At 32.9% G+C, this 20742-nt stretch overlaps 1 protein-coding gene and 1 long non-coding RNA gene across 7 annotated transcripts in view; one reads left to right on the top strand and one right to left on the bottom strand.

The window, feature by feature from the left end:
• LOC129800324 (phosphatase and actin regulator 3) overlaps positions 1–20742 on the bottom strand; it is a 227358-nt gene that overhangs the window by 185298 nt on the left and 21318 nt on the right. For 2 of the 6 annotated variants that reach the window (XM_055844638.1, XM_055844635.1), the window contains exon 1: positions 14642–14929. The exons of 3 other annotated variants lie outside the window; for them this stretch is intronic. In XM_055844638.1, coding sequence (XP_055700613.1) covers positions 14642–14702 — 61 coding nt within the window. In that variant the 5' untranslated portion in view covers positions 14703–14929. Of the gene's footprint in view, positions 1–14641; positions 14958–20742 lie in introns of those variants that run through there. One more of the 6 variants, XM_055844637.1, reaches the window with a different exon arrangement.
• Positions 4368–5610, top strand: LOC129800348 (uncharacterized). The gene is made up of 3 exons (XR_008751614.1): positions 4368–4435; positions 4494–4629; positions 4682–5610. It is a non-coding gene; the product is annotated as an uncharacterized LOC129800348 (long non-coding RNA).

Here is a 20742-nt window from a genome sequence, read left to right on the forward strand (position 1 = left end):
ATAAAATTCAAAGCAAAGACAGAGAGCATTTTCCAGAGTCTCATTTGTATGTGTGAATAAAATTAGCATAAAACATTGTCTTTCTTGTAAAATGGTTCTTTCTTATGGCTGTTTTTCAGGTGAATATAAAATTCTGTATATAAGGGGAGTATCTCACTGACATTTCACCAAGACTTTTGAAATCACAAAAAAGCAATATTCAGCTAAATAACCATGAAGAAAGCCATTTAAATTCTATATTATGTGACGGAAATTTTGAGGAAGAACTCAAACTAAGGACAAAAACCTATATCAATTTTCAAGGACTTTTGGGAAAGTGTTTGAAGGAAACAGAGGAAAATATTTAGATTAAAAAAAAGAATGCTCAAGAAATGACTCCTTCTTCTAATTTAGAGTTATGACTTTGTTTAGGGAAGGATTGGGTGGTGTTAAGCATAATTTTTAAATTTTTATTTGAGTTTGTTTTAGAAAAATACGATGAATAGATTTACGTAAAATTTTCTATACACTGTAAGTCCTGTAAGGTAGGGGGAAGTGGGGCACCTTTGAATGTGGGGCTGCTTTGAAATTTGGATTTTTACTAAAATTACATTATGATATGGCTCAGTTCCATTTAAAAATACGAGAAAAATTCTAATTTCAAAGCTACCGCACATTCAAAAGTTCCCTACTATCCCCTATAGTTGATAGATTTATAAAAACATTAACAAAACCTTTGTAATATTCTCTTTTTTTTTTAGAAATTAGTATATTAAACCATTAGAGAAATTAGCAGAAAAAAGTTAAATTTGGTTATGAATTTTAAAAGTAAAATTATCCATATAAATTTTGGCAAAGAGATAATAAAGATTTCGTGTTTTTACTGGCCAAAATTTAATATTTTAATACTGATTAATAATTTTTTCTACTGAGTGTTTGTTTTTGAAATGAAAACCATGATAATATGAATAATATTACAATTTTTAGAGGGAAGAAAAAATCGATTTTTTTCACTTTTTGGGTATTTCTTGATGCCCTCTACCTCCCCTGTGAATTTTATACCAGAAAATTAATTATTTTCAAAGATACAGGGCTTTCAAATCTCAAAAATCCTATACAGTGTAAAATTTCAACTTAAAATCGCTCTCCTGTAAAGTTGGCCATTCGCGACTTATTTGTTTTATATTCTGAGCCGGCGAAATTTTATGACAGTTGCTTTAAAAAGCGTGGATGTGTCTTTGTATTACTGTATTTTGAACTTTCTAATAAAGAATCTGAGTTATTAGATATTGGATACATTTGATATTGCACACAAAATACGGCCTTTAAGTACACTTTCCGAAATTAAAGGGAATTTTTAGAAGTAATTCCTATAGGGGAAACTGGGGCACCACCAAACACGGGGTAGTACCAAACACTAATTTTCATTGTTAAACTATTTGGAATATCTCAACCATTTTTTCAATGGACAAGCATCTTTATAGGTCTTGCTTCAGAAGTGGAATATCTGATTAAAAAATCGCAGTGTTTGGTGGCTATCCCATGTTTGGTGGTGCCTCAGTCTCTCCTAAAGTAGTATAAAAAAAATTGGATTACATACTTCGCCGTCTTATCGAATACTGCTTTAGTATATAAAAGTTCTAGTCCATATCTTTTAAAATTGCCCCTTCTTGAACTGCTCTGCCTTCTACTTCTTTTCCTTTCTCTAATTTAGAGTTTATGACATTGAATATTCCAAAAAAAATATCAACGAAAACAAATTTTAATGATGCCTATTAGTGAAAATTGTACAGTCAGATTTGGAACAAATTCTCCATTGGTTAAACAATATCTAACTACAACATAATTATAGCTACAAACGTGTCAAGTTGAGAGTACAATTTAACAGATTACGCAAGAATTGCAAAATAAAATGACATCCCATAATTAAATTTCATACGGATAACCTATATAGTGAATAAAATTAATGAATAACACGTATTTACAATATCCAATTGGAAATTTCATCTATAGTGCAGGTGTGATACTAAACTTTTAATTGTTTCTAAACCAATATTCAAACTTTAGAATCACTGTGAAAGCCAATATTCCAAATCACTGCCATGTTTATGGACTTTTACTTTAAAATGTGCACACATAACACCGAAATCCTTTTCCCTGATGCGCTTTCGAACTAATAAAATCCCTTTATCCTTCAGCATAAATATATAGGAATAATATTGTAAAAGTCAACAGTTGCACCCATAAAACAATGCGATTTAATTTAATTTCATACACTGGTAAAAATGAAAGGTTCACTGGGGATCCTTTCAATAGAATCATGGCCTAAAAGGTTCATTTTTATCAAAATGCTAGTATGAAAATGATCTTTCTTTAAAGAATCACTAAAGTGATCCAAATAAAGGATCAAACAAAGTGACCCATTAAAAGGTTCATCAAATCGATCATTTTAAAAAGATCCCTGTTCCTCAAGAATAATTAACAAAATTAAAGAAGATAAATAGTCAAAAATGCGCGTAAACTATTTACTCCGATGATAAAATAATGTTTCAAATTGAAAAAATGTATATTTTAAATTATTTACATAATATATTTGCAAAAAAATATCAAAGCGAACGAAGCGAACCTTTTGAAAGGATCACTAAATTTTGCCAGTGCGCATGCGCACAATCGACGCTGTCAAAAAAGATCACGCCACCTTTCAACTCGGCCAGTGCCGAGTGTGACGCGAGCGAGAGAGGAAAGGTGACATCGCGACCCGTGACGTGTCAAGTCATGTTCCCAAATCAGTGCGTTTTTTGTCTTTTATCTTTCTTAAGATATTCATCTAAAGTTAAGTGACATTGTTCTAGTGCATATGTGCGTAGAATTTTAGTGAAAATTGTCAAAGAATACGCAGTGGAGTGCAATGTGTCAATTGTGCGATATCCAAAATGAAATGGCGTCATGGCCATCATGGCCGTCATGGTGTTGTGAAAAAATTGAAGTAGTTTATTCTTGGAAAAATCATCGTTTTTACCAATTTATCTCGAAGATATCGTAGATTGATACGAAATATTTGATATTGGTTGATAAAAACGATGAAATAAATCACATGTGCAAAATAAAAATTCCCAAAAAATGTTTTTTGTATCAGCCGGACGCCAAACAAAATATTTATGGGGGCTTTTTTGCCCTATTTTTCTTTCTTTTTTAGATTCTTCCGGATCTCTCTGAAAGTGTGTGATTGTTTTTTCGGAGTCAGTGTGAAGAAAAATGAGACACTGATTGTTGGACGTTTTGGAGATGAGGTGGACAGTATCCTGTCCGTCACTGTGGAGTGGGAAGAGTGGGAAGTACTGGAAAACCCAGAAAACTCTGATTTGTGTCTTCACTGAATTCTCCCATCAAACCGCCTAATTCTCGCCATCCCATCAGTCTTCAACAGTAGAATCTCAGGGTAAGATTTTTATTTGTTTTTTTTTTTTTTTTTTTGATTTTAGGGCAGAATCACATTACATTGACAGTAAATGCTCACCGTATTTCGTTAATTTACAAAATTTTATTGACATTCTTACACAAATTTTCAATTACCGTATTACATTATCACATAATCGGTGGCACTAGGTGAAAATAATATCAGAAAATTAAAAAAAAAATAAAACGAAAATACCAAAAACGGTGAGCAAAAAAACTGTAGGACTTTTTTTTTGCTACAGATTTTCCTACAGTTCTTTTGCTCACCGTTTATCGCATTTTCGTTTTATTCCTTCAATTTTCTTATATTATTTTTACTTAGTGCCACCGAATATGAGATAAGGTAATACGTTAATTCAGAATTTGCGTATGAATTGCAATGAAAATGCGTAAATTGACGAAATACGGTGAGGCTTTGGCGGTGACGGTGAGCATTTTACTGTCAATGTGATTCTGCCCTTAAAATTTAGCTGTGAACGCTAATTTAAATAGAAATCCTCAGTTCTTTCCAAATAAAGAATCATATACCATAAGTTGATACAAATTAACACCGGATTTCTCTTCTGTATTTGCCTATTTATTCAAAGAAAAGTACATTTTTCAGACCTCGTAAAATAATTCGAATTACAGTACTGTTTCCAATTTAAAAATTCTAAATTTAGTTATGATAAAATTTCCTCTTGGCTTGGAATATTTATCAAATGAAAAGGGCATTATTTCATTGATATTTAGGAGACCTAATACATTTTTGTCTTCTATTTTGTACGCGTGTTCTCTATCAAAAAACTTAGTTGACCAATATTTAACACCAAAGTAAATGACATCGTCAAAAGAAAATATATCAGTACTTTCACAAAAAAATGGGAAATCATCGTTGTATTACATACATTTAGCTTTACATACAAATGATCCCAATTTATATTCCAGCATCACAGGAAGCGTCACTATCAGACAATTTTGGTCGACTATTAGGGAGGTGTTAAAATTAATGCCAGAGCTGGTAATGATAATTTTGCTTTTTTGTAGTACTTCTTTTCATTTTATATAACTAATTTCAGCTACTCTTTGATTTTGAGTCACAATATGGTCCAAAAAATGTTCGTGTTAAACTGACGTCACTTCTTCAGAAAATTGACAAGGAATACCCTTTGTTACCCGATGCTAGACAGAAAAGGAACAACGAAATCATTGATGGTAAAGATATTTATAAATGAAGTCGATATTTTTCTTATGTATATTTTTTTAGAGTGGACGACATCGGTCCAGGGATTTTTGAAAGTCCTTTCCTTTTTCCCACCTGTGAACACTGATGCGAAGAAGCAAAAAGCAACTGTTAAGGACTCCTTGTCGTCTTTTATAATATTCTTTCCACTGGGCACTCCACCTTCGGGAATAATGGACGATATTAATAAAAGAGGTGAAGGAATACAATTTGTCGCGGATGGTTCCAACAAAAAGGCCCTTTCAAACTTCTACTTGAAGGTGGACGACCTCATCTGGAAGATCAAAGCTACAGATTTTATTGATGCATTTGATTTCATTTTTAAAGTTCATTTCGCTCTCAATATTGATTTTAAAAAATGTCATTCCCATTTCTATAAGTTTATTCAGCATTAAATTTATGGAATTTCTCTCCAAAAGATACTAGTTTCTTTAAAATCTGTAGCAGCCCGTTGTAATCTAAACTGAAAAAACCAATTGATAATGCAATAAAGTAACTAAAAATTTTAACCCTCTAAGTTCGATTAAGTCACCCTAAAACTTCTCGTTCTTAACTCTTTAAGGACGAGAAATTTTTTACGGACCGAAAATCGTCAATAAAAATGAAACCGGTAAACGTCTTACCTCTAACCTTGGAAAGTCCAATAGAGCCTTATTTGGTGTATTTTTCACCTCTATGAACAATAGGGATAAAAATAGTCAAAAAATTTAAGTAATTTTTCTGGCGATACCAATGATAGATCAATTGTCGCTCTAATGAAAAATATTACGTTTGAGTATTGTAGTTTTTATTCCCGAAATAGTTTTGCTTAAAAATAATTGGAAATATAAAAAATAATTAAAATCAATTTTCAATATGAGAATTTACAAATCGTCATTTTTGAGCTTAAATATTTATTATATAGCAAATAGCTAAAGATTTACAAAAAATATTCTAGATTCCTTCAACCTTTTACTTTATAATTATGTGCAAACATAAGAAAAAAAAAACTTTAGGTAGTCAGGAAAAATTACTTTCTTTATAGGACACCGGTGTTCCAATCGACCTTAAAGGGTTAAAAGATTAATTCGACTGAGCAATGTATGAAAATTAAATTGTCTTTGTAATAAAGTAGAATTTAAAAAGGCTTTAATTTGTTTTTACTGTATTTGATCGATTGTATGGGACGAGTAAAATTCAAAAACGGATATATTGGAAGGTTGACAGTGAACCATTTCAAAGGTTCACTGAGAACCATTTCAAAGGTTCATCCGATGATCCATTAAAAAGTTCCTCAAAATGAACCTTTCGAAGGATTAAAATTTGATACTTTCAGGAAGGATCAAAGTGATTTTTTAACGAAGGTTCGAAATGAACCTTTTGAAAAGATGGATCATATTTGATCCCCCAAAAGGATCGCGAAAGGATCAAAATGAACCTTTTATTTTTACCAGTGTAAGGATTATGCTACTCTTGGTTTAAAACATACAAGGGTGGAAATTACCTCAATTTCCCCAAATTTTATAGTGCGAAAAAAAACCGTCACAAGCACAATTGGCTGCTATTTCACTTTGATGATTGGCCATTGAATAAAAATAGAATTTTAAACCCCATCTCGCTTTTCCTCTCGTTCAAACGAGAATAATTTCCAAATGTTTAAATTCATCCCCCCAGAGAGAATGTCAATTTTTGGACACATTCAAAAAGTGCTTTTGGCAAACACCCACATATTAGCAACTCTACACCCTCCTCCGCATAAAATACTACCCCTCTGTGCCATAATCTAAACCCCAGTGTTTGCCACCATTGAGCCCGCTCCGGAATAATACACAACACAAATTACAAATCCTCTGTACATGAATTAATTTCATATGCATGGATTGTTTCATTGAAGCATATAACACTAAACAAACATGGTAGAGAATGAGACTCCAAATTATAGTCTCTAAATTGTTTCCTTTATTTTATCACTGAAAAAAACTTTTCATTCCTTTCACAATACAAAGTTACGGAAAGCAGAACAAACAGTGATTAAAATTCTAAGTGAAAATCCATTTAGAAAACTTTGTCAAGGTAACAGTTGATATTTGATATTATACCTTCATAGGTGAGCTCACAATCCTTGCAAATAAGTTTTAAAAACTTTAATATGCTAGGAACGACATAGAATGATATGGAATGAAGCTGTCGTGTAATGTCCGTCTATGAAAGCTCCAAAACATATCCAAAAATAAAATAAAAAGTCGTACAATGCATTTTCGACCAATCCTCCAAAAAATAGTACATGATTTTGGTGGAGAAGTTTGCATACATTGTTTCAATAAATAAATTGTTTGGAATGGAAAATCAATCTTATTTAAGAGTTTAAATTTAAAACGAAAAATTTTAGTAGGGGAAACTGGGGCACCACCAAACACGGGGTAGCACCAAACACTAATTTTTATTTGTTAACTACTTGGACTATCTCAACCATTTCTTCAGTAGACAAGCATCCCAATAGTGCATGTAAATTCCTATAGGTCTTGTCCTTAGAAGTCGAATATCTGATTAAAAACTCGCAGTGTTTGGTGCTACCCCGTGTTTGGTGGTGCCCCAGTTTCTCCTAATTCATATTAACCCTTTAAGGACGATTGGAACACCGGTCTTCCATAAAGAAAATAATTTTTCCTGACCACCTAAACTTATTTTTTTCTTATGTCTGTACATAATTGCAAAGTAGAAGGTTGAAGGAATCTAGAATATTTTTTGCAAGTCTCTAGCTATTTACTATGTAGTAAATATTTAAATTCAAAAATGGCGAATTTTTAAATTCTCAAATTTCTGATTGATTTTATTTATTTTTTATACTTCTAATTTTTTTTAAGCAAAACCCTTTTGGCAATACAAACTACAATACTCATACGTAATATTTTTCATTAAAGTGAAGAATATTATTCATTGGTATTGTCAGAAAAATTACTTTAATTTTTGGGCCATTTTTGTCCCTATCGTTCATAGAAGCACAAAAGTCACCGAATCAGATTCTGTTGGACTTTCCATTTCCAAGGTTAGATGTAAGACTTATCATTCATTATGTTTCCCAGTTTAATTTTTATTGTTGATTTTCAGTCCGTAAAAAGTGTCTCGTCGTTAAAGGGGTCACACAAAAACTCAAAGTCTCTATCTCTAACCGTTTGGTCTGTTGTAAATCCCAAACGGAAGGATGTAAAAACAACAAGGCATTCCATTTTTTAATCTGCGTCAAAAAAGATTTGCCAGTACTTTTTCTTTAGTTTAGATAGTAGAATTCGCTTTTATCAAAAGGCAGTAAAATTTGACATCAATATTTTGTTAATAAATGCAATTTTGCAATCTAAACTACTTAAATAATAATAATGATAAAGCTGGCTCAACATTCCATAAAAGAACAAGGCCTTCCCGCAGGGGGATTTCAAGACAGGTATTTTTTTTCTTATATGGGATGAGATTGTCAGTCCCATGCCCCGTAGAATCAAGTGCAGTGAAGCCCACTGGACGCAATCCGAATACCTTTAAAGCTGTTTACACATTATGAGAAAAAGGGATCTCAGTGGCGCAACATTCAAGACCATTGGATCTTGGGCGGTGAGATCTCTGGCTCGACCCTCACAGTTGTGAGTTCGAATCCCGCCCGGTGCAAGCAACAGAGTGTGAGAAGAAGACATTTCCACTATGATAAATCCTAATAAAATGCACAGCCTCTGCTCAAAAAAATTCAAGAGAACGGAAGAAACATTCACCACGGCGAAGGCGTTCCTGGGCTGATCTACGATCAGCAGATTCTTCCAATACGAGCACATTGTAATGATTATTATTAATCATATTGGGACATATTGTTACAAAGTAATTATTATTAATCGTATCGAGATATTGTATTACAAGGTAATCATTTTTACAATGTCCATATCCCGTGTTGGAAGAATCTGCTAAGTCCGTTTCTAGACCGCCTAGAAGTGCCTTCCCGGGAGTGTGGATGCTTCTTCCGTGCTTCCGGAGTTGTTGGGCAGAGGCAGTGCATTGTTATTACGTTTTATTCCGTGTGAAGGATAATCAGTGCAGTGGCGCAATAGGCAAGAACGTTGGCTCTTGGGCGGATGGATTCCCCGGCTCGATTTACTGTTATGAGTTCGAGTCCCGCCCGGTGCAAAGATCTGAATGTCTAATTTAGACAATTTTAATATGTTAATAACGTTATTTAATGCACCGCCTACGTCCAACAACTCTGGGAGCATGGAAGAGGCATCCACACTCCGGGGAAGGTACTTCTAGGCAGTCTAGAAACGGACTTAGCAGATTCTTCCATCACGGGATATGGACATTGTAAAAATAATTACCTTGTAATACAATATCATCGATACGATTAATAATAATAATAATTCCGTGTGAAAATGTCTTTTCCTGACATTCAGTTGCTTGTACCGGACGGTACTCGAACTCGCAACTGTGAGAGTCGAGTCAGAAATCTCATCCGCTCATGAACAACGATCTTGCCTATTGCGCCACTGAGATCCCCATTGTAATGATAACATTATAATACAAAAATATAAAGTGCCTTGACACGATTAATAATAAATTATGAGAAATTTCTATCAAAAGAGAACTTCAAGAAATGTGCTTAAAAAAATACACTTTAACGCCAAAAAACTTCCTGGTGACCTAAAGGGGATTCGAACCCGAGACACTTTAATCATGGAGCGAGAACTCTATCTCTCCATTGAGTACCTAATTGAGTACCCTTAAATTATTTTAATACACTTAAATTTACTAATAATGCGATATATCTATAATTGCAAATATTTGTAAATTCACTTTAGTTATCATATCACTTCAGTTCAATAACTATCTATAATGTGATTGATTACCTAATTAAGTATTATAAATTAATTAGATTTACCCATTATATTGATTGAAAATCTACAGAAATATTCATATTGGGTGTAATAGAGTGTAAATGTTGAAGAGAATATGTGAAACATCCTTTGCAGACTCATTTGAGAAATGATTAGATACCACTTGAATTGTCTGAGCTCTGAATTTTCTGTTAATATCCCACTTATCTCTCATTTTTGTATATAAATTCATGGTAATGTTGTATAAGAGACATAGACAGCATTCAACAGAAGCCCTCAGGAACTATTCATGTGGTGGAAAACCCTTGAATTCCGTGATGTAGATTTTGGATTTCCTCATTTTCAGCCACAGAGACATTTTGCAATTTAGTTTTCCGGATGTTAATATTCACATGTTTTTCCCTACCATTCCTTTTATTTAATGAATTTCCACAAACCTCCTTCGTCCACAGTCAGTCCTCCCTCACTCTATTCTTCAGCCAATTCGTATAGAACCTCTTGAAACATTCGTTCGTTATGTGTGAAGTATAATATCGCCATCAACATTAAATACAACAGCATCCCTCAGACAAAGGCAAGTGAGAGCACTACTTCGAGGGAAATTGCAAACTCTTCCATCGAGCACGTTCCATGGGAAAATCTTTCCTTCAAAATGGGAAAATGAGAATGAGAGAAAAGAGCGTGGAAAATGGCATTGAGAGAATTTATGCGAGAGGATATCGATCGAGAAAACTATAACCAATGAAATTTTCATCATATAGAAAATCCTTTTATACCATTATTGTTGAGCTTCTGGGAGAAAAGACTTAAAAAACATCCCCATATATTATGATGTATTGTACAAAAGTGGTTAACAAACTACCCAATATATAGTTTTCCTATATACCTTCCCTCAACATCCATATACACATCAAAGGTTAGTGACAAAGTTGAGAGTATTATTTTGCTTCTTGACTACATAAAAGGACTAAAGAAAAAAAAAGGAAAGTTTATCACATGTGTTCGACACTTTTAGATGCCTCTCAACAGCATCAATTTAGGGCTCGTTTAGCACTCCCAAACCCAAAAGCTCCTTCACCATTGGAAGATTTCCACATCCTCATTCAATCGCTCCTTCAAAGTTCGAAAGGGGAAAAAATTAATAAATCCCATGTGATTTCACTCCATCATCCCTTTCACAAAATCATCTGCCCTACCCCATATCCAGCACACTATATAAGATCAACACTTCTTCACGACTTCTTCACTTTTCCGTGTCAGTTCGCCACTTTTTTTTCCTCTCTTCCGGAAAATCTTTACAACCTTCCCCCTTTCCAGCCCAAACCAAAAGGAGTCATACAGAAGAGCATGGCAAATGCTTCGCAAGGTAGTAAAAGTCCCAAGTGTCCACTTCAATTTACTCACTGTTCATTTCCCCGAAAGAATCACAAAGTTGTACATTTTTTTCTGCCTTTTCCCTCTTTTCCCATATACAAACCTAAACTTTCACTTAGAAATTATATAGTAAATTTACTCATCTTTCTTATTTATCTCTATATTCATTGTGTCGTCCCCATAGAAAGACCTATAACATCATCCCCATAGATTTTCCTTAAGAAAGATAAAACATCAAGTTTCGAGTAAATAAATTCATTGGACAAAGTAACAAAAGAATATTAAATTGCTCAACAATGTGAAAGTTACCCCCATTACCACAGATATATACAAGAATATACATTGTACCCTGAAATTTTGTCAATTTGTTTTCCTGTATCCTCTCGTCTCCTTTAGCAACATAATCCTCCTTTTCTATCCTTATACCGTGGACATACTAGGGTTTGCGAAAATACTGATAAGTTGGTATATTTTGCTTGACCATTTGGTTTTAAGGGATTATTGTGGTGAGAGATATTCAGTATTATATTTGGAATTAGGTCTCCCATATATTTGATCTAGTTGAATCAAATTTAAATTAGGATATAATGGGGCAATTTTGAACAAATGAAATTTTGAATTTTCAAATTTCCTGTTTCAGATGGATAAACGAAAAAGACCACGAGGAAGTGCTCTTGTTTTTCCCTTTACCAGAAATATCCTTTATTATAAAACTGGTAAAAAGAAAATAATCAAATTGATCCAAATTTTATCCTTTGGCAAAGGATGGATCGAATTTCGAACTTTGAATGCGCATTTATCATAATAGACCATGTTATTTATCCATTCCTTTGCAAAAGGATCAAATTTGGATCAATTTGAGCCTTTTATTTTTACCAGTGAATTTTAGTCATCAATTTAACAATTTAATTAAATGATCAGTATTGTAGATTGTTATATATGGCCAAAACTGAAAAAATATTCTTGCGGAAAAAGGGGTATAAAAAAATTATGAATAATATTGCAATTTTTGGTCCGATTTAAAAAGATCGATGACAACTTTTTATGTTTTTACCTCTTTTACTGATGGAAATAATTTTTTCCTGACTGGAATTGAATTTTATACTGACCATATTGATTTTTTTACTGATCCGAAAATATTTATTCAATTTAGTGTGCTTATTCAGGTACCTTTCTAAAAATTTGAGGTTAGAAATTTGCTAGGTTGGTCATCTGATCGTTTTCAATAAAATCATCTTCTATCTTTTATTAGTTTTAAATTAAAGGAAGGGGATCTCAGTGGTGCAATAGGTAAGACCGTTGGTTCTTGAGCGGAGAGATCAACGGCTTGACTAACAGTTTTGTGAGTTCGAGTCCCGCCCGGTGCAAAATTCTGAATGTCTTGAGAAAAGATATTTTCACTGTGATTAGATTAGATTACAGTGGGGGCGGTTCCCCGCGGAACCACTACACACAGGCCTCCTTTTGGGCCCATTATGCATTTTCTAGTTTTCATATAGCTAGTTTTCACTGTCATATAACGTAATAAAAAATGAACCGCCTTTACCAAAAAAAAAACTCTGGGAGCATGGAAGAAGAATCCACATTGCGGGGAAGGCGCTCTTGGGCGATCTATGATCAGCAGATTCTTCCACCACGGGATATATGACAAAATGATTGAATTGTAATAAATATATCACGAAATAATAATTAAAGGAATTGAATTGTTTACATTATTGTCAGTATTCGGCAAATTATTTTTAAAAATCGATTTATCAGAATTAAGTCGAACAACGCGATTTTTTTACAAAAATCGTTTTATTCGCTTTTTGAATACTTCTTTATACCATCTACCTTCTCTGTTGAAAAAAAAATTTTTTTTTCAAAATTATACAGATTTTAAATCTCAAAAATCTTATACTGTGCGTGCAGGCTTTGTATGTAAAATCTCAGCTTCAAATCGCTCTCCTGTAAATTTTGCCTACTGCGAGTTATTCCTTTCTTATTCTGACTGAGCGGTCGAAATTATGTACAGCTTGAATTTCCGTTTCAGTATTGAATAAAGAAAATGAAGTTAACAATTTTTCCATAATTTATTACACGCTCATAGTTTTCAAGTTTTTAAGACACATTTTCCAGTTTCTTTTAGTTAACTATAAGTTAATTCTGAATTATGAATCTTTCTAGTACATGTATATTCATATGGAAAAAGAAATAATTGAATAATCATAGCTACATTGAATGAAAGTTTATTTCGTAGACCTTTCTTGTGCATGGGAAAAGACCATTTTCTTATAGATGATGACTGACCCGATCAGCGTTGAAAAGTTTATTTATTCTCTAATAATCATTTAGGGTAAAGTTTATAATTTGGAATTAGTGTTACAAGTTGGACAATTCGCCGGTACAAGTTGGACATGGTTTTTTTCTTGATAAATACAGTACAAAATTTGTTTTTAAGCACAAGGAACCAAATTATAAAACTAAAGCATTAAAGATATACACATAAAAATGAAGTACTAAATTTATCAAGACAAAAAGCCCTGTCCAAATTGTACCATTGTCCAACTTGTACCACTTTACCCTAGCTATTTTTTCTTATATTTTTCGCTTTACAAATGATTTGAACTGATATATAAAATCAATTTAAAGAATTCCCAAAGCAAGAAATTACTAATTCATAGCCACTTGTAAGAAAATCAAGCTTATCAGGGACACCAAAGACTTTTCTCAACATCTTTTTCTAATATCATTTAACTTTTGACCTTGAAAAAATTATATTATTTTTTTCAAGGGCATTAAGCGAAAAAAATCGGCCTAGAAAGAAGGTAAAAATATATACAACTCTCTCTGTGGAGTTCTTGCAGTAAAATTGAAAGGTATAGGTAACAGTTGCGAGAAAAATTAAGTTGTTCTAAATGAAATGACTTACGGAGGTACCCTTCCCTTAAACACTTAAAGTTACTTTTGGAAATCATTTGATTCGCAAAATTATGTCAAAAATACAGATTCAAGCGAGTTTGGAGTGCAAGGTGGAAATTTCTAAGGGTCATAAAGCAAGTTATTTTATATATTGATCTACATGGTGATATGATGATAAAATACTGCATTTTCTTCATATTCAACATAAGAAATTGTGGATTTAAAAACGAAAAACACAATGGGATTCGGTAATTTTATAAACTTCTTAGAAAAAAAAGCTTTTACAATATCGTACACAGCGAACACTTGAACCCTTCTTCTAAATTCTCTCACTCAGTGAAATATTAGTTGACATAGCTTGTGTACATACACACCGTTTCAAGAGATATTTATAGGACAAGAGGAAAAAAATGCCTGGAATTTATCAGTAAAATTCCCTAGAGACGAATTTTCAGTCTTTTAGAGGCCCTATACCTTCAAAAAAAAACCCAAGCACGGCTATTGAGAAAAAAAGGATAACGTGGGATGTAAGTCGATTATATATCTCTATCTTTGCCTTTACTCGTTAAGGTCGAAAGGAAGTATCATAAAATACACAATAAATGTTTGAATTTCCGGTTCAATTTGTTATATGAGCTAGGGACACAAAGCATTTCCATTTAATTCACATGTGATGTATGTTTGTACAAAACATTTCAAGCTTTTGAGCTTTTATCCAAAAGCGAAAAAAAAGACTCCGCCTGTGATATTATTAATAGAGATGTATCAGAGTTAAAAATAAAATTTGCAAACTCTGTGGAATATTAAAAAATTGGCGGCGGATGACGTCAGATTTTCCATCAAACACAATGAACATCTTTACCTTTGCTTCCTCTTCTGGATGATAATCTCAATGGAGAATTGCGTCGAAAAGAACTGAACATGGCTATATACGTTGGAGATATGGGAAAAACAAGGCCCAAAAGGCTCCCATTAGTTTAACACTGACCAAACTTTCAACACAAGATTGAGCTTTTATCTTCCCGCACTTGAATTCTTTATGACCAAGACAGAAGATTTTGTATAGGAAAAAGAAAATTGGGATAAAATCCAATTTGAGAAACTTTTCTTTTTCAACACTCTTCCTCACACCGAAAATCACTTCGTCCACTGAATGTTACGTTCAATCGCGATATAGCATTTATTGGGTGAGATTCCTACACACCTCAAACATTCATCCCTCTTATCTTATCATAACACCAATTCCATATATCGCAACGTAGCTTAATCATTCATTTCACACATACTATTTCAAACCATGCGATAACATCCTAAACATATTGGCAACAGACACTGCGTCAAATTATACGTGAGCTTGGGCTCAACTTTTCAATTAAATTTGAATGAAAGCCCACAGGGAGTTCAATAACAATCTCAATCACATACACAATTTCACCTCTAGCCCATAGATCTCTCAAGGGTTATCCAATCAACTATTCATCAAAAAGGGTTGAGCGATGCTTCCAAGGTCTCTCGTAAAGACATTGTGTAGTTGAAGACATCTAAATGTTTACAAAAAGATGTAGCAAAGCGTACAAGCTTTGCGAAATGTTCGAACTTTTGATTTTGATGCTATGCCCTAAAAATTGGCGGTGCATTAAATATTTCGATATTCAATTCGTGGGAAAGTCATACTTAACCCATTCCTTACCATTGTATTATACATCATACGCAAATTGAGTGATTTTAGATAATTCATTCCTGGGCAACTGATACTCAAATTACTGTCGGGTATGACCTTTTAGTTGCTTTAGTCCTTCAGTTACTTGGAAAAAATAGCCTGACAGAGATTGAAATACATTTTGTTGTTCTTTTCTCGCTTCCCGGAAAGTCATGCAACGTTTTTGCTCAAAATGGCAGATGAAAAATACGACATCCTTTCGAATTTGTTAAAATTGGCCTTTTTCCTCTTTCCTGATTTGAATTCTTGTTGTCAATTTGTTTTTTTTGGATATTTACTCTATCTAAATCAACAGAGTTTGTAATAATTTAATGTACAGAATTTAAATTCAGTGACCGTTAATACGTGTGTCACAACATTCTATCTCAAGTATTTCTAGTGGGTTAAAGTGGGTATTCTGAATGGTTTAAAGGTTCGACTTGTTTACAAACTCATTTTTTCTACTTAGTATTTTTTTTATATTTGTCGATATCTTATTAAAAAAAATATTATTGATTATGTCCTGTCCCTAATCGTTTGAAACCGGTTCTAAGTTAACCTGAAATTCATGAACTATTCAAAAAAATAAAGAATCAATATTTGGTCTAATGGCCTCAACACTTTGGGAGCAATTTTCGTCAAAAATTGCTTTTTTGAAGGAAATTTCCTGCAGCGCTATAGCTTATTATTAAACGTGTCAAGCCATAAAATTTACACATGTCTTGCCCAATAACAGGCCACGCCAAGGTAGCCCCACTGTTCAAAGTAGCCCCATCTCCTCCTACCAAGAAATGGATGCCGTAGAAGGTTTCTGAAGGAATACAAAATCGAGGAATTATATTTATTGCAATCTCTGTGGGTAAAAGTTCAACCAATAAAATCATTAAAACACAAGAAAGTTGGTACATTTTATACAATGAACCAACAATATCTCTCAAAATTGCAATTTTCGCATATTCAACATTTGATGGTATATAAAACATTTCAAAGTATTTGAGAATGTTGAATAGAAATTCTGCAATGAAACATCTCAAAGGATGTAAACACAATTAATGGTGAGATGGGATGAAATTTAATGAGCAATCAAATATCTTGGGAAGAACCCTTTCATGTGACCCTTTCTGTAGAAGACAAACAAGGCCATAAACTTCTCTTCACACACTCTGTCTAAATGTTCAATCCCATTAAATGCCATGGTATATTATTTCAATTAATTGTTTGTTTTCCATAAATTTCACCGCTTGCGAATGGCATCATAGAGTGATAACAATAATATAGGAAAAGTTCTTGGTATCACTTTCTAAGTATAACTCGTGATGCTTTCACAAATGAGTTTTGATTTATGAAATGGCATATATAGTTGGAAAATATTCCAATCTCAATTTGTTTGCAAACAATTTTGTTTTGTTATGATATTCCATCCATTACCGTGGTATCACACTAGAGAATTTCACATTAAAATTTTAATGTGATTCACATTAATTGTGGCTGATGTGCAATTTTCGTCAAGAACTTTTAGAAATCGAATCATTTAGTGACAAAAAAGTGGACTCGAGTCACAAAAATTGGTTTAAATAAATTAAAATAACATAAATACGATTGATAATTAATGAGCAAATTAATGAGAATTGAGCAAATTTATGAGCAAAATTTGCTCATTAAATTTTCATCAGATCAGACCCCCCAAAGTTGGCATCAAAAAAATTTTTTTAGGCATATTTTGTATGCAAATCTTTAAACGCGAATATCTCCTAAACTAGAAGAGATAGACCTCCAAAGTTGGCATCAAAAAAATTTTTTTAGGCATATTTTGTATGCAAATCTTTAAACGCGAATATCTCCTAAACTAGAAGAGATAGACCCCCCAAAGTTGGCATAAAAAAAAACTTTTTTAGGCATATTTTGTATGCAAATCTTTAAACGCGAATATCTCCTAAACTAGAAGAGATAGACCCCCAAAGTTGGCATCAAAAAAAATTTTTTAGCCATATTTTGTATGCAAATCTTTAAACGCGAATATCTCCTAAACTAGAAGAGATAGACCCCCCAAAGTTGGCATCAAAAAAAAATTTTTTTAGGCATATTTTGTATGCAAATCTTTAAACGCGAATATCTCCTAAACTAGAAGAGATAGACCCCCCAAAGTTGGCATCAAAAAAAATTTTTTTAGGCATATTTTGTATGCAAATCTTTAAACGCGAATATCTCCTAAACTAGAAGAGATAGACCCCCCAAAGTTGGCATCAAAAAAAAAATTTTTTAGGCATATTTTGTATGCAAATCTTTAAACGCGAATATCTCCTAAACTAGAAGAGATAGACCCCCCAAAGTTGGCATCAAAAAAAATTTTTTTAGGCATATTTTGTATGCAAATCTTTAAACGCGAATATCTCCTAAACTAGAAGAGATAGACCCCCCAAAGTTGGCATCAAAAAAAAATTTTTTAGGCATATTTTGTATGCAAATCTTTAAACGCGAATATCTCCTAAACTAGAAGAGATAGACCCCCCAAAGTTGGCATCAAAAAAAAATTTTTTTAGGCATATTTTGTATGCAAATCTTTAAACGCGAATATCTCCTAAACTAGAAGAGATAGACCCCCCAAAGTTGGCATCAAAAAAAAATTTTTTAGGCATATTTTGTATGCAAATCTTTAAACGCGAATATCTCCTAAACTAGAAGAGATAGACCCCCCAAAGTTGGCATCAAAAAAAATTTTTTTAGGCATATTTTGTATGCAAATCTTTAAACGCGAATATCTCCTAAACTAGAAGAGATAGACCCCCCAAAGTTGGCATCAAAAAAAATTTTTTTTAGGCATATTTTGTATGCAAATCTTTAAACGCGAATATCTCCTAAACTAGAAGAGATAGACCCCCCAAAGTTGACATCAAAAAAAAATTTTTTAGGCATATTTTGTATGCAAATCTTTAAACGCGAATATCTCCTAAACTAGAAGAGATAGACCCCCCAAAGTTAACATCAAAAAAAAATTTTTTAGCCATATTTTGTATGGAAATCTTTAAACGCGAATATCTCCTAAACTAGAAGAGATAGACCCCCCAAAGTTGGCATCAAAAAAATTTTTTTTAGGCATATTTTTTATGCAAATCTTTAAACGCGAATATCTCCTAAACTAGAAGAGATAGACCCCCAAAGTTGGCATCAAAAAAAATTTTTTTAGGCATATTTTGTATGCAAATCTTTAAACGCGAATATCTCCTAAACTAGAAGAGATAGACCCCCCAAAGTTGACATCAAAAAAAAAATTTTTAGCCATATTTTGTATGGAAATCTTTAAACGCGAATATCTCCTAAACTAGAAGAGATAGACCCCCCAAAGTTGGCATCAAAAAAAAATTTTTTAGGCATATTTTTTATGCAAATCTTTAAACGCGAATATCTCCTAAACTAGAAGAGATAGACCCCCTAAAGTTGGCATCAAAAAAAAATTTTTTAGGCATATTTTGTATGCAAATCTTTAAACGCGAATATCTCCTAAACTAGAAGAGATAGACCCCCCAAAGTTGGCATGAAAAAAAATTTTTTTAGGCATATTTTGTATGCAAATCTTTAAACGCGAATATCTCCTAAACTAGAAGAGATAGACCCCCCAAAGTTGGCATCAAAAAAAATTTTTTTAGGCATATTTTGTATGCAAATCTTTAAACGCGAATATCTCCTAAACTAGAAGAGATAGACCCCCCAAAGTTGACATCAAAAAAAAATTTTTTTAGCCATATTTTGTATGCAAATCTTTAAACGCGAATATCTCCTAAACTAGAAGAGATAGACCCCCCAAAGTTGGCATCAAAAAAAATTTCTTTAGGCATATTTTGTATGCAAATCTTTAAACGCGAATATCTCCTAAACTAGAAGAGATAGACCCCCCAAAGTTGACATCAAAAAAAAATTTTTTTAGCCATATTTTGTATGGAAATCTTGAAACGCGAATATCTCCTAAACTAGAAGAGATAGACCCCCCAAAGTTGGCATCAAAAGAAAATTTTTTTAGGTATATTTTGTATGCAAATCTTTAAACGCGAATATCTCCTAAACTAGAAGAGATAGACCCCCCAAAGTTGGCATCAAAAAAAATTTTTTTAGGCATATTTTGTATGCAAATCTTTAAACGCGAATATCTCCTAAACTAGAAGAGATAGACCCCCCAAAGTTGGCATCAAAACAAATTTTTTTAGGCATATTTTGTATGCAAATCTTTAAACGCGAATATCTCCTAAACTAGAAGAGATAGACCCCCCAAAGTTGACATAAAAAAAAAAATTTTTAGCCATATTTTGTATGCAAATCTTTAAACGCGAATATCTCCTAAACTAGAAGAGATAGACCCCCCAAAGTTGGCATCAAAAAAAATTTCTTTAGGCATATTTTGTATGCAAATCTTTAAACGCGAATATCTCCTAAACTAGAAGAGATAGACCCCCCAAAGTTGACATCAAAAAAAATTTTTTTAGCCATATTTTGTATGGAAATCTTGAAACGCGAATATCTCCTAAACTAGAAGAGATAGACCCCCCAAAGTTGGCATCAAAAAAAATTTTTTTAGGTATATTTTGTATGCAAATCTTTAAACGCGAATATCTCCTAAACTAGAAGAGATAGACCCCCCAAAGTTGGCATCAAAAAAAATTTTTTTAGGCATATTTTGTATGCAAATCTTTAAACGCGAATATCTCCTAAACTAGAAGAGATAGACCCCCCAAAGTTGGCATCAAAAAAAAATTTTTTAGGCATATTTTGTATGCAAATCTTTAAACGCGAATATCTCCTAAACTAGGAGAGATAGACCCCCCAAAGTTGACATCAAAAAAAAATTTTTTAGGCATATTTTGTATGCAAATCTTTAAACGCGAATATCTCCTAAATTAGAAGAGATAGACCCCCCAAAGTTGGCATCAAAAAAAAATTTTTTTAGGCATATTTTGCATGCAAATCTTTAAACGCGAATATCTCCTAAACTAGAAGAGATAGACCCCCCAAAGTTGGCATCAAAAAAAATTTTTTTAGGCATATTTTGTATGCAAATCTTTAAACGCGAATATCTCCTAAACTAGAAGAGATAGACCCCCCAAAGTTGACATCAAAAAAAAATTTTTTAGCCATATTTTGTATGGAAATCTTTAAACGCGAATATCTCCTAAACTAGAAGAGATAGACCCCCCAAAGTTGGCATCAAAAAAAATTTTTTTAGGCATATTTTTTATGCAAATCTTTAAACGCGAATATCTCCTAAACTAGAAGAG

This window comes from Phlebotomus papatasi, chromosome 2 (assembly GCF_024763615.1).
Source record: "Phlebotomus papatasi isolate M1 chromosome 2, Ppap_2.1, whole genome shotgun sequence".
In the NCBI taxonomy this organism is placed as follows: Eukaryota; Metazoa; Arthropoda; class Insecta; order Diptera; family Psychodidae; genus Phlebotomus; species Phlebotomus papatasi.